The 13,301-nt window shown below is 42.3% G+C and overlaps 7 protein-coding genes across 7 annotated transcripts; 5 read left to right on the top strand and 2 right to left on the bottom strand.

Annotated features, from left to right (window-relative positions):
* Positions 1-207: 207 nt before the first annotated feature.
* LOC108039215 (rhodanese domain-containing protein CG4456) lies at positions 208-1,124 on the top strand. Its single transcript, XM_017116143.2, has 3 exons — positions 208-688; positions 753-912; positions 970-1,124. The coding sequence occupies exons 1-3, from the start codon at positions 484-486 to the stop codon at positions 1,022-1,024; spliced, it is 420 nt and encodes a 139-aa protein (XP_016971632.1). The 5' UTR covers positions 208-483; the 3' UTR covers positions 1,025-1,124.
* A 700-nt stretch (positions 1,125-1,824) lies between these two features.
* Positions 1,825-2,838, top strand: LOC108039214 (heat shock protein 22). Its single transcript, XM_017116142.2, has one exon. The coding sequence runs from the start codon at positions 2,128-2,130 to the stop codon at positions 2,650-2,652; it is 525 nt and encodes a 174-aa protein (XP_016971631.2). The 5' UTR covers positions 1,825-2,127; the 3' UTR covers positions 2,653-2,838.
* A 494-nt stretch (positions 2,839-3,332) lies between these two features.
* LOC108039212 (heat shock protein 27) lies at positions 3,333-4,340 on the top strand. Its single transcript, XM_017116139.1, has one exon. It carries the CDS (start codon positions 3,396-3,398, stop codon positions 3,996-3,998), a length of 603 nt encoding a protein of 200 aa, XP_016971628.1. The 5' UTR covers positions 3,333-3,395; the 3' UTR covers positions 3,999-4,340.
* A 212-nt stretch (positions 4,341-4,552) lies between these two features.
* On the bottom strand, positions 4,553-5,544 carry LOC108039211 (heat shock protein 26). Its single transcript, XM_017116138.2, has one exon. The coding sequence runs from the start codon at positions 5,335-5,337 to the stop codon at positions 4,702-4,704; it is 636 nt and encodes a 211-aa protein (XP_016971627.1). The 5' UTR covers positions 5,338-5,544; the 3' UTR covers positions 4,553-4,701.
* A 547-nt stretch (positions 5,545-6,091) lies between these two features.
* On the bottom strand, positions 6,092-8,590 carry LOC108039210 (heat shock protein 67B1). The gene has a single exon (XM_017116137.1). The coding sequence runs from the start codon at positions 7,702-7,704 to the stop codon at positions 6,364-6,366; it is 1,341 nt and encodes a 446-aa protein (XP_016971626.1). The 5' UTR covers positions 7,705-8,590; the 3' UTR covers positions 6,092-6,363.
* Positions 8,591-9,983: 1,393 nt separating this feature from the next.
* Positions 9,984-10,872, top strand: LOC108039217 (heat shock protein 23). Its single transcript, XM_017116145.2, has one exon. The coding sequence runs from the start codon at positions 10,092-10,094 to the stop codon at positions 10,659-10,661; it is 570 nt and encodes a 189-aa protein (XP_016971634.1). The 5' UTR covers positions 9,984-10,091; the 3' UTR covers positions 10,662-10,872.
* A 1,149-nt stretch (positions 10,873-12,021) lies between these two features.
* On the top strand, positions 12,022-13,155 carry LOC108039216 (heat shock protein 27). The gene has a single exon (XM_017116144.2). The coding sequence runs from the start codon at positions 12,152-12,154 to the stop codon at positions 12,800-12,802; it is 651 nt and encodes a 216-aa protein (XP_016971633.1). The 5' UTR covers positions 12,022-12,151; the 3' UTR covers positions 12,803-13,155.
* The last annotated feature ends 146 nt before the right edge of the window (positions 13,156-13,301 follow it).

The raw sequence follows: 13,301 nt of genomic DNA on the forward strand, positions 1-13,301 counted from the left end.
GGAACCTCTGTGACTTAAGCCACCACGCAACATAGCTAAAGTCAATGTGTGATCTAATTTATTTTATTCTTTTATTTTTTTATAGTTAAATGATATCTTAATATCGTAATAATTTAAAGGACTATATTTACAAAAAATAATTCATTAAATAAATAATTCAAATTAATAAAATTTTTTTACTTCCTCTTTTGATTTACAAAAAAAATTGTTTATTTTATATATTTCGATTAATGGAAGTCCAACTGTAGAGCAGATATAGATAGCAAGCTTTGTCTAGGTGACTATGACTATCCCAACCGATTTTAATTTGAAATTCAAAGTGAAATCGGATCGAGAGACCCGACCGGCGGCGAATTCAGCGGACAATTAGCAGCATCTCCAACGCCGGCGCCAAGAAAACTAACTAGACAAACAAGGCAACACCACAATAATCAGACTGCGATAAGCCGACGTGGGCAAATACGCGAATCTCGAGCCACATAAATGGATCTTCTGGGACCGGCTGGCAAGTCAGTTGTTATTCAGCTGGCGAACCGGGTGAAATTCGTGCTGCGTCCCATAACCACAATGGCCACCTACGAGCAGGTTAAGGATGTGCCCAACCATCCGGAAGTCTATTTGATCGACGTCCGGCGGAAGGAGGAACTTGAGCAGACGGGCTGCATTCCAGCCAGTATCAATATACCCTGTAATCCATAATAATTCTCATTATTACCTTTGCAAATATCATAAATATTTCATATCTGTTTCAGTGGATGAACTGGACAAAGCCCTGAATCTGGATGCTGCTGCTTTTAAGAACAAATATGCCCGTTCAAAGCCAGAAAAGGACTCTAAGATCATATTCTCCTGCCGGTCGGGAAATCGTGTTTTGGAAGCTGAGAAAATAGCCAAAGGCCTGGGCTTCTGCAAGTGGGTTTGCAAATAATATAATAGTTGCAAATGATTTGAGTATTGATTTCTTTTTAGCGTGGTAATCTACAAGGGATCGTGGAATGAGTGGGCCCAAAAGGAGGGACTCTAAGCCGAACCGACTCCACAACAATTTGGATTTTAAATTATTGCGTAAATATGTTATAATAGCACTTGGGAAATAGGTTTTGGAATAAAGGCAAAAAACTAAATTTATACTGGTCTATTAAGACGAAATATTTTAAATCGAAACTGGGAACAACTATGCAGTAATTAAGTATAGCCTAAAAAACAACCCTATTAATCTTTAAAAACTCTTTTAATAGGCGCTATCGTCAATTTATTATTATTTATCCAATCTTTAAAATTTTCTTACCACTTAAAAACTGACAAAACTAATAAAGATGTTTTATACAAATTCTTGTGTTCCTAAATTAATTAATTATTTTTAATTTCTTACTACGCCCATGGTCGAGCTTTGATAACGCAGGCAAACAAACAAACCAGACACTCTCCCAAAATCTATCGCTCTCTCTTGGAGCTCTGTCTCTTTCTTTCTCCCACCATTAAAAACTGACCTGCCCCAAGGCGCCACCGAGAGAGAACTTTGGTGGGTGATAAAATACATGGTAAATAGAGTAAACACTGATTACTGAGAGAGTACCCGAAACTTCTACCAAGTTCTCTAAAGGCCTTACAACCACCCCTCTTTAAATGCCATTGCCCGATTTCAGGCAAAGCGGAAAATTGCATCAGCAAAGGGCAAAGAAAATTCGAGAGAATGCCGGTGGTTTCTATATTATATAGATTTCATCCTAGCCACGAGTATAAATAGCAGCCGGTGGAGCACAGCTCTCTCAGTTCAAAAAAACCAAATCAACAGTTAGCACCTCGCCAAAATTAAGCAAACTTAAATTTCACAAGCTAAAAAAGAAATTACAAAGTTAAAAATATAAAATAAAAAAATATACAGAAGAAAAAAAATAAAAAAATATTTAGAAAATTGAAAACATAAAAATACAGATACAAAAAATTAAAAAAAAATACCTTTAAAAAAAATAACACAATATTTGAAAACATTAAAAGGGAATTTAATCAGATAAACAAAAAGTAGGGAGTAAAATTAAAACAAAAAAAAAATAACTACGAAAACCTTTAAAATTGCAATTAAATAAATTAGTAAGACTTAGTTACCTATATAAAAAAAAACCCACTATGCGTTCCCTACCAATGCTTTGGCGTATGGCCGAGGATATGTCCCGGATGCCACGCCTTGCCTCGCCCTTTCACGCCTTCTTCCACGAGCCGCCCGTTTGGAGTGTGGCGCTTCCGAGGAACTGGCAGCAAATTGCCCGCTGGCAGGAGCAGCAGTTCGCCCCACCGGCCACCATTAACAAGGATGGCTACAAACTCACCCTGGACGTCAAGGACTATAGCGAGCTGAAGGTGAAGGTGCTGGACGAGAGCATTGTCTTGGTGGAGGGTAAATCTGAACAGCAGGATGGCGAACAGGGAAGCTATACGTCCAGACACTTTCTTCGGCGCTTCGTCCTGCCAGAGGGATACGAGGCCGACAAGGTGACTTCCAATCTGAGCAGCGATGGAGTCCTGACCATTACTGTGCCCAATCCACCGGCGGTGCAGGAGACAATCAAGGAGCGAGTGGTGCCTATCGAGCAGACCGGCGAACCTTCTAAAAAATCCGCAGATGAACCCAAGAGCGAGACTAGTCAACAATAACGACATTATCTGTGACTGAAATACAACAAATGCTAGTGAACCCCTTATGTTTAGATACCCCATCCTAACCAATTTAATTTAATTGTTGAATTGTTAACTTTTAGATTTTGTAACCTGTATACCCCTAAATTACATATATTATATGTATTTAGAAAAAATAAATTTTAAAATCATTATTTAGCCAAATATTTAAAAATAAATTTTAAAATGATTATAAAGAGAAGTATTCGGTTTTTTTGAGCTGGGTAATCTACAACAAAACAAAAAAAATGTTTAGTTGTATTCTCGTTTAAAGTTTAATAATTTCCGAGATCTTATTTAAAAAAAAATGGAATTCAACGTTTATTTAAAAGCCAAAATATAAATTTCCTTAGATGGAAATATGCACTTTTAATACAAAATTACTTTCTGTTTTCTTCTGGCACCTTGGACCCTCATGCAATCGCCATTCCGCTAAACTTTTTCCGCTTCCTTCGTTGATTCCGGTGACGTAGCTAGTTGACGCGGGTCCAACTGGCCGTAGTATTGTCGTGTGCACCTCGTTGGCCTCGCCTTCACCGCTGCACTTGGCCAATCCGATTCGCGCCTCGTCCGGATGAGTCATCAATCGTCTCCGCCATCCGCAATCCGCATCCGGCGAGGCTAGCCGACCATCTATAAAAGAACTGACGGCGGCGGCGACAAATTTTATAAGAATTTCGGACTCGAACGCAAGCGAATCGTTGCCCTAATCCCGGCGAGAAATGTCTTTGGTGCCCACCACATATCGCGACTTGTCGCGCGAATTTGATCTACCACGTCCGCGCTACCAACGACCGTATGATTTTCAACTATATCCATACTTGTGGGACGATCCGCGTGTCTGGTGGCCAGCTCATCATACCAACAGGAGTGAGTTGTTCCGACCTCTTGATGAACTCGTGACGCGACGGGTGAAGAATCAGTTAATCCAATCGACGCCCTACGAATGGGCCCATCCCATGAGGTGGGATAACTATTACTCCGGCGAGCGAGTACACGTGGATGAGAAGGGATTTCGCATCGACATAGATGTCCGGCAGTTTCATCCCCACGAAATTGTGGTCAAGACTAACGACGACTATGTCATCGTCCAGGGCAATCACAATCGCAGGGACGAAGGCTCCAATGGACTGGTGGAAAGGCATTTTGTGAGAAAGTACCTTCTGCCCCGCGGATATAATGCAAATGAGGTGATCTCGGATATATCCAGCGATGGCATCCTCACCATCAAGGCTCCACCACCGCCGCCAGCCAAGTACTACAGTCCCGGGGAGCGTTTGGTCCGGGTCCATGAAACCGGAAAGCTGGCCCTGCCCTGGAAATAGAACATCTATCCAAGACCAGGAAGGCAAACAGAGAATGTTTACCAAACCAAAAATCCCAGCCATCAAAAGCGCCTAACTCAAGGTGAACTATTTTCGGACAGCAAGCAAGTGCAGCCGAACATTTGAATTGGATTCAAACATAAATAAAATACAAATTGTACTCGTAGGTAATATATAAAATGCGCAATAAATATTTGCTAGATACGTTGGGGTTTACGGAGGGATCTTGGCCTGGTCGCGCCCAAATGCAAGCGTGGAAAAATATTTCCTCATTACCCATTGAAACTTTTCTTTATAATTTTTAATTATTAATAAAAGAACCTTGACTTTTTGTTGCCTTCATTAATAAGTTTTTAATTCTTCCTGGCGCTTTCCTATTTCTTTTTGTTTTTCTCAAAAAAAAAAACGTTACTGTTATTTTGCATATGGCATTAACCAAACATTCTGGTTTATGTGTAAATCACATATTCACAAATATATACGATTGGCAATTCAAGTTTTTAAGATTTTTCTCCTAGATCATAATCAAGAGAACAAAAGACAACATAAAAGCATTTATATTTTCCACACCAGGTGAACAAATGATTTAATAAGTTATTCTTCAAGTCTTTAGCTCTTTACAAAAGCAATGCAATAAATAAGGAACATACATGTGAGGGAATGAGAGATGAGTTGGGGAGTACAATATAAAAGAGAAAGTATTCTACTTGGTGGCGGCTCCATTCTCCTTTGCTGCTCCATTCTCCTTGCCCTTTAGCTCGCTAGAATTCGGCTTGACATTGAGATGAGCGGGTCCCACTTGCTGGATCTGGATGACGCGCTCCTTAGACTTATCCTCGATAGCCTGCGGTTTGGGAATGCTGACGGTCAGGACGCCATCGGATGATAGCTGGGAGACCACCTGCTCAGGCTTGTAGCCCTCGGGAACTTTGTAGCGCCGGACAAAGTGGCGCATGATATGGCCATGGTCATCCTGACGCTCCTCGTGTTTGCCCTCAACCAAAATCGAGTTGTCCACCACCTTGACGTTGAGTTCACTCGGCTTGAACTGGGCCACGTCCATGCACACCTGGAACCCATCCTTGCCCACCTGGGTGGTGGCTGGCCAGTGGATGTCGTTGTGCTTGGACATCTCGCGACGCAGGGCCATCACCTGGCCGGCGGGCGACGAGGGACAAATGGGCGAGGCGCAAGGACATCCGTTGATCGAGCGGCGATGCTGGTTACCATGTGGCATGAGCAAGCTGGAATGCGGATGCACTCCCAATCCAAACTCGTAAATGGGGCTGCGTGGCTCTTGGAGTTCGTCCACCAGCGAAAGAAGTGTAGATAGCGCCATTTTGACTTTGAATTTCTAGGTTAAATTTTCGACGAAGTAAAATATTTCTTCCTTCTTGGTTAGGTTGAATGAACTTGTATGACTTGCAAAAGTATTTTATTCCTTTTCTTTTTTTAAGTTCCGTTTTTAAGGTTCAGTTGCCTCCACTCCGTTTTCAGCTCTTGACTTTTCGGTTTTAAAATTCGATCTGTGCTCTCTTCGCCAAGCGGCGCTGCTTTTATAGCCGCTAAGCTTTTCTAGAAGAGTCCAGAAAGTAGTAGTAGAGAGAGAGAGAGAGAGAGAAAAACAAAGGAGAGAGCTACACAAAAAAAAAAATACATTTTCGAATTTTTTTTTTAATAATTAAAATCGTTAAATATACACACTTGGAAGGTATTTCGTGACATTTTATATATTTGGTACCTACTACATCAACCTAATACCCTGAGTTAAATTCTTTTTGTTTAAAATTAGTTTGTCTATTTGAGCGACTATGAAAATTAAAAAGAAATTTTAATAATTCAGTCGATTTTGATTTGTAAAGCGGTTTTTTTCTGTGGATTGAGAGAGACAATGTGCGCCAGTGTGCGTGAGAGAGAGTTTCAAAGTAAAATGTCAATGCGTGAGAGATGTTACATTTCTAGAAGAGTCCAGCATATGCGAGAGAAAAGTTGCGATACTTAAGAGAGAGTCCAGATAGCTGTTGCAATTTCCTATGTGAATAAAAGAGAGAGCGTTAAAGAGACCGCTAACGGCAAACAAAACAAAACTACAATTTTTTTATTTTGTTTTTCCTCTTTATTGTTAAGTACATTATTTCGTGTTTCTGTCTTTAAGTTTTACTGGAATACTTGTAGTTGTTGTCACGTATGTTTTTAGGAAATCATATATCGTTCGTTATCTCCCACGCTTAATAATTGAGTGCCTTTCGCTTCAGCATTTTCTAGCTCAAGAAACACAAGAAACATTTATGGAATAAAACGCACGCGAACTCGTGCAGGTTATTATTTGTTCTTAATTATTCATTTTATTTTTTTAGTTCAGTCTTCACTTGGCCAGTTCCTCGGTTTTGGCTGCAGTGGCTCCGTTTTCGCCCTGGTTTTTGGCCAGGAGTATGGCCGCATCCACGGCGGCCAGCTCCTCGCCTCCTTTCTCCTCCACTTTCTCTACTTTTTCCACCTTATCCGTCTTCTCCGCCTTCTCCACCTTTTCCTCTTTGCTGTCTTCTGTAGGGGCTTCAGGTTTTTTAGCCAGCGGCATTTCCACATCATCGGGGGTTATGCCTGCTCCATTACCGTTATTGGAGGATATGTCCACTTCGTTGGCATTGGCATCCTCTGTTTTCTGCTCCCCTTCGCTGCTCTCTACGGGATTGGGTAAGGGTTCCTCCTCCTTGGCAGCCTCTTCGTTTTTGGCAACCACTTCCATGGACTCCGGCTCTGGAACACCATTGTTGGCGCTGGAAGTGGTTACTGCAGTGGAAGGGGTTTCCACTGCAACAGCGGCAGTGGCAGCAGCCTCGTTGGAAAGAGAGGGAGAAAGAGCAGCTGTCTCCTCCTGACCATTACCGTTGCTCTCGACGAGAGTGAGCGAGAGCGAAGGAGTGGGAGTGGAAGTGGGAGCAGCAGCAACAGTGGAAGTGGGAGCGGGAGCACTAGCTGCCGTCTGCGGCTCTGCCTCTGCCGTCTTCGGCGGCTGCGCATCCTTCTGCTGCTGCGACGAAATCTGCTGGATGTCCACAATGCGCTCCTGCCGTTCCAGGCCGCCTTTGGAAACGGGAAGTGGAGGCGGCGCCTTGACCGTTAGAATCCCGTCCGAAGAAAGAGTGGAGTGCACCTCGTTGGGATCATAGCCCTTGGGCAGGATGTACTTGCGGATGAAGTGGCGCGAGATCACTCCGTGGCCATCCTCCTTCTCGTCGTGCTGTCCCTCGACCACGATGCAGTTATCGATGGTCTTGACGGTCAGCTCTCTGGCGGCGAACTGCTTCACGTTCATGCTCACCTGGAAGCCGTTCCTATTGACTACGGAGTAGGCCGATTTGCTGGCCGTCGGCTGGCTGCTACTGCCACTTCCGCCGGAAGTACCCTTATCGCCCAGTTCCTTCTCCAGTTCCAGCAGCGATTTATTGCAGCACATGGTCTTGGCACCAGCCACTCGATTGTACGGATGATGACGATGCTGCTGCTGCACCGGTGACTGACCCTTAATGGGCACCCACATCATGGCATTTCCACGCCCCAACCCGCGACTCATCTGTGGCGTATGTGTAGTGGCCTCCAAAGGATACAACCCGAATCCTGCCGAGTCGTCTATATCCATGGCCAGACTGCGATTAAAGTCATGCAGCTCCTCGGCCAAATCGAGTATGAACGGTATCAGCGACATATTCACTTTATCTTCACTGTCTTTTAAAGGTTTTATATATTTTTTTAGATTTTTTCGGGGATTAGTTTCTTCTGGGAACCGGCGGCGATCCGTTCTGGTCTCCAACTGGACTGCGTTTGAGCCCTTATGGCTGAATGCCGGCGCTTTTAACCGGCCGTGCAGCGCTGAATGGAAAACCTGGTCACCGCTTCCAGTCAGTCCAGCCTTCCAGGCCAGCTCCCAGACGAAAAACTATGAAACTCCTCCAGAGAACTCGAAAAGGGGGAGGGATACCCATAAAAACAGACAGGCAAACCATGTACTATGCCATTTTCTGGTATATAAACCGAAATAAGAGATACTTTTCCTACATCGCAGATAGCCAGAGAACAAAGAAAGTACTCGTATTCCAGGGCGAAACCAGACAAACTGCAGCGCTGCAAAAAATAAAAGAGGCAAACCGGCTTGAAACCGAGGGATATATGCACGAAAACCCCCCAAGAGATGCCATCTCCCTTGAAATAGAGATATATATGTACCTAAATATGTACATATGTATGGATGGGGTGTATGTAAAGTGGTCGTGTTGCAGCTGAATTCCCATTGCCGGCATGGAGCGAACAGCTGAGAGTCTCGTGCCGGTTGCCGAGTCGCCGGCGATAAACAACTACAACAACAGCTGAGGCCGGCTGGAAGCGTAAAATCCGCTGGAGTCGCTGGAGCTGGAGGATTGGCAATCGCAAACCGGCGTCGCGTAAACATGCGCAGTGTCAGCGTCTGGAGAAATACATATGGTCTGGCCATTTACACATACAAATATACCCTGCCATACAGATGGTGATATGCTGGATTGTATTCGTTACATACAACCGGTTGAAAAGCTCCAAAAAGCAACAACATCATCCAGACGAGGACCAGACAGTGGAGACTTGCTAAATTTTACTAGGGCCCCGAACTCAACTCCCGGATTCATGTACATATGTACATGCATATGACCCAACTGCAGTGGAAAAAGAGCAAAAACCTTCGGAGATTGTTGCGTTTGAGATGCCCCTCTATATGATATACATATGTACATATGTACGTATATACCACACAAACTCGCAATGTACTTGCTTTCATTTACCCAAACGAGGGGAGAAATCCGACAGACGAGGGTTCTCGTATATTATGTGACCACCTTTTTGAATAGACAACTTCCATTGCGTTGGCGTTGGATTGTGCAAGCCCCGGTCACATACCAAAGGTACTCCTGGGGAGGAGAAAACAAAAACAAAATGGGCCATAAATTTAAACTTGAATGATATAACAACTAAGGATCATATCTACATATGTAATACCTACAATTGGAGCTATAAGAGTTCGGTTTACCGATAATTTTACATAGATATTGCATTAATTCAACAAACATAGTAAATAAATTGTACTTTCAATTAAATTTTAATTGGGGAAAGGGTTACTTTATTAATCAATCAATCAAATTTCTTATGATTTGTATACAAAGATCTTAAAGCATATCTACCCTTTTTTTAAGAAAAGTTCTAAAAGTGCGAAGGGTTTCTTAGAATTTGTAATTTGATTTTGAAGTTTGTAGAATTTAACAAAAATTTCCTTCTAGAACTTTATAGTTTAATTAATTTTTTAATAAATTCTGAAGATTTGTACAAATTCTTGGTTATTTCATCTGTATTCTGCATTTGATTCACTTTATAAACGTGGAGTAATATTTTTATATTTAAAATATTCTTATTTTTCTCCTTTACATTTTGAAAATATTAAATTAAAGTTTCATTTTAGTGGAATAATGTATTTAGTCGACCATTAATCATAGATTCATTTATTTTAATTACTTTACTCCCGCTATAGAAACTTTATTCCATGATTTTAATTAAAGTTAATAGCTTGAATGGCATGCCATTAAAATAACAATTTCTATTCAGTCTCGATTTTTCGCGAATGTACTCCATCCTCCGAGGTCTATGTGCCTATCTAGCTGGTATACACATAATATTTATCTGCGCCGCCGAATTATCACTCCACCAGGCCTACTCATCCTCACTCCCCCAAATATTCCACATTTTCCATAGCGATACTCTCACTTTCAATGGCAGATAATGCGTAATTCCTGCAATTTCGAGAACTTTTTGCGATATTTGCAGCCCGAGAAGTTTCGTGGCTCTTCTAGATGTTTGTGCCCCAATGCACACAGATACGACAAACACAAACACAGCGACGGCGCTCGCACAGATACAAAAGCACCCATACAGCAACACTAAGTGGTTGTATAAATAGCCGGCACTTTCATTCAACCGGCGTCAGTTGAATTCAAAAAGCTGAAGTGATAACAGCCGTAGCAAAAGCTCTACATTAAAAACCAATATTTAAAAAATTATCTTAAAGCATTTAAAATGGCAAACCTACCATTGCTTTTGAGTCTGGCCGACGATTTGGGCCGCATGTCGATGGTGCCCTTCTACGAGCCGTATTACTACCAGCGCCAGAGGAATCCTTACTTGGCCCTCGCAGGACCCGTGGAACAGCAGTTGCGCCAGCTGGAAAAACAGGTCGGCTGCTCGTCGGGACCCTCAGGAGCCGTCTCGAAAATCGGAAAGGATGGCTTCCAGGTCTGCATGGATGTGTCGCACTTTAAACCCAGCGAACTGGTTGTCAAGGTGCAGGATAATTCCGTGCTGGTAGAAGGAACTCATGAGGAACGCGAGGATGACCATGGCTTCATTACCCGGCACTTTATCAGGCGCTACGCTCTGCCCGAGGGCTACGATGCGGAAAAGGTGGCCTCCACTTTGTCCTCGGACGGAGTCCTTACTGTGAAGATTCCCAAGCCGCCGGCCATCGAGGACAAGGCCAACGAGCGCATCGTTCAGATCCAACAGGTGGGTCCCGCCCATCTTAATGTCAAGCAAAATGCCAAGGAGCAGCCGGAGCAACTGGAGCAGGACAACGGCAACGAGAAGTAGATTATTCGATCGGAGGGACTCGCTGTATTTAACCAATATTATAGTAATGTATCTGTTTTATAAGAAGTAGTTACCCAGGGACACTCTAATCAGGCATACATATAATACATTAAGGAGTGTCCTGCTTTAATCTTATTTTGAAATATGTATTCCTGTAATTGGCTGATTAAATAATAAAAATACAAATAAAATAACTCTTAAAAACATTAAATTTTGCACTGTTTATTTAATTGGTTATAAGTTATCAAGACTACGGATTTTCGAAAAAATTTGTGAGATGCTGAAGATTCAGAAGTGGAATTATGCCACCAAAATGAATTTGGTTTTTATTAAGCTTAAAATTTTTTTGATAGTACTAATTTTAAGGAATGGATAAACTAGAAAATATGTTGGTTTACTTGACCTTTTTTTGAACTTTATAAACTGGATTGTTGATTAAACTGTTCCTTTTTATTATTTTTTTTTAGTAAAAGGGTGAACAACATAAAATAAAATTAATGAAAGAAAATAATAAAATGTTCTACCGGAACATTCATTTAATTTATGCTATAGCACAGAGGAAATACCTACATATTTTTCTGGAAGAATTTTTAGTGTATAGAAAGGATAAAGGCAGCGACAAAAATTAAAGCAATAATAACTCTAATGTTGGTTGGGTTGTGCTAAGGTTTGTGCAGAAACTTCTGAAACTGACTGCAAGTGGTAGCAAATCGTAATGTGCCCCGATTCCTGACTTGGCGAGGCGGCGTCGAAAGCAAGCTGCAAAAATGTTTGCAGCAAACAAAAGAACGGCAAACATGAGAAGCAGCAATAAACAGACCGCAAAATTAAAGTTCAATGCACCTTACCCAAAGTGAACAGCAGATCCGTTGCACTGCAAACAGACAGCGTTTAAAAAGTCCGATAAGAGAAGAAAATGCTTTAAATAAATATTGCATTGTATGTACTGCTGTTTAACTGTTTTTTTTGCCGGGAAACTCCGAGAAATGTCAAGAACTTTCTAGCTCTCTTGCTCTCGCTATAAAAAGCCGGCTGTGATAGAAAGAGCGAGAATATACGAGAGAGCGTTTATTAAATGCAGGAGCGTGTCAAATGGGGTACTAAAGATATCAACATTGTCATTATCTCTTTTACAAAATATTTATAACTATAGCTGTGTTTTAGTGTTTAGTGAAATAGAAGAAATAAGGTTATTATGTTTTGTTATTGCTAGGCTAAACTAAATGCTTTACGAGAAAAGCTAATTTGTGAAATGATTAGTAAGTATGTAAACCCCCTAAAGTTTTACTTTTGACCCGCTCCTGGTTGAGTTGCACTAGTGTGTGTGATACGGCGTCGGTATAAAAAGCCGGCGTCGACGTCGACAGAGCACAGTCGAATTTCGAAAATTGAAGGGAAAAGTTAAAGGGAAGCACAAGGAGAATCACAATAGCAAAAAAAAGAAAATTTCCTTTGTCTAGACAGAATTGTGAATTTAAAAAAAAACAAAAATGTCGATTGTACCACTGCTGCACTTGGCCCGGGAGTTGGATCACGATTACCGCAGCGACTGGGAACATTTGCTGGAGGATGACTTTGGATTTGGGGTCCATGCCCACGATCTCTTCCATCCCCGTCGTCTGCTGTTGCCGCATGGAGGATCCCTAGGTCGTCGTCGCTTTTTGCCTTATGAGAGGAGCCATCATGGGGGCCATGGCCATCATCATCCGTTGATGCCACGTCGTCCATCGGGAGGTAAAAACTCTCTACTGCCCGCAGTGGGCAAAGATGGTTTCCAGGTCTGCATGGATGTGTCTCAGTTTAAGCCCAACGAACTGACGGTCAAGGTGGTAGACAAAACCGTGGTGGTGGAGGGCAAGCACGAGGAGCGTGAGGATGGACATGGAATGATCCAGCGGCACTTTGTGCGCAAGTATACCCTGCCCAAGGACTTTGACCCGAACGATGTGGTGTCCACAGTCTCCTCCGACGGGGTGCTGACCCTGAAAGCTCCACCTCCGCCCAGCAAGGAGCAGGCGAAGTCAGAGCGCATTGTCCAGATCCAGCAAACAGGTCCTGCCCACCTGAGCGTCAAGGCTCCCGAAAATTCCGATGGAAAAACCGAAAATGGCGGCGGCGAGAAAATGGAGACTGGCAAGTAACGGGGGGAGCTGAAACCAAGATTCGCTGGCGAAGAATGAGAAGAAGAATTTAAAGGAGAAACGGGAGTGTTGCAGCGCTGCTCGGAGAGTGCAAGACTAAAAGGACACACCACAAACACACATTCATTGTATTACTCTCTCACAAACACACACACATCACATCTTAGAACTAAGCGATTTTAAACTCCATTTATCATAAAAAAAAAACATTTTAGTCTGTATGAATAGGCTAAAAACTGGAGAATTCAATGCTCCCTTTGAGTTAAGACTTTTTGTAACAAGAACAGCCGCAACACTCGAAAGAATTTTGAATTTAATTTGGGAATAAAAGAAATAAAATATACGAAAAAGAAGTCAGATGGCGAGTTTTTCATTGTTTTCCCGTTTTGCTCCTTCATTTGCAATCTGCAAAATTTGCATTTCGAGTAAACCGGTTTTTCTGGGTGTTGTTCACTCATTTACTGAGGGTTTATTATTTACTTTTTACGTCCTTGTCCTT

Source organism: Drosophila rhopaloa, unplaced genomic scaffold, assembly GCF_018152115.1.
Source record: "Drosophila rhopaloa isolate 14029-0021.01 unplaced genomic scaffold, ASM1815211v1 contig_163, whole genome shotgun sequence".
In the NCBI taxonomy this organism is placed as follows: domain Eukaryota; kingdom Metazoa; phylum Arthropoda; class Insecta; order Diptera; family Drosophilidae; genus Drosophila; species Drosophila rhopaloa.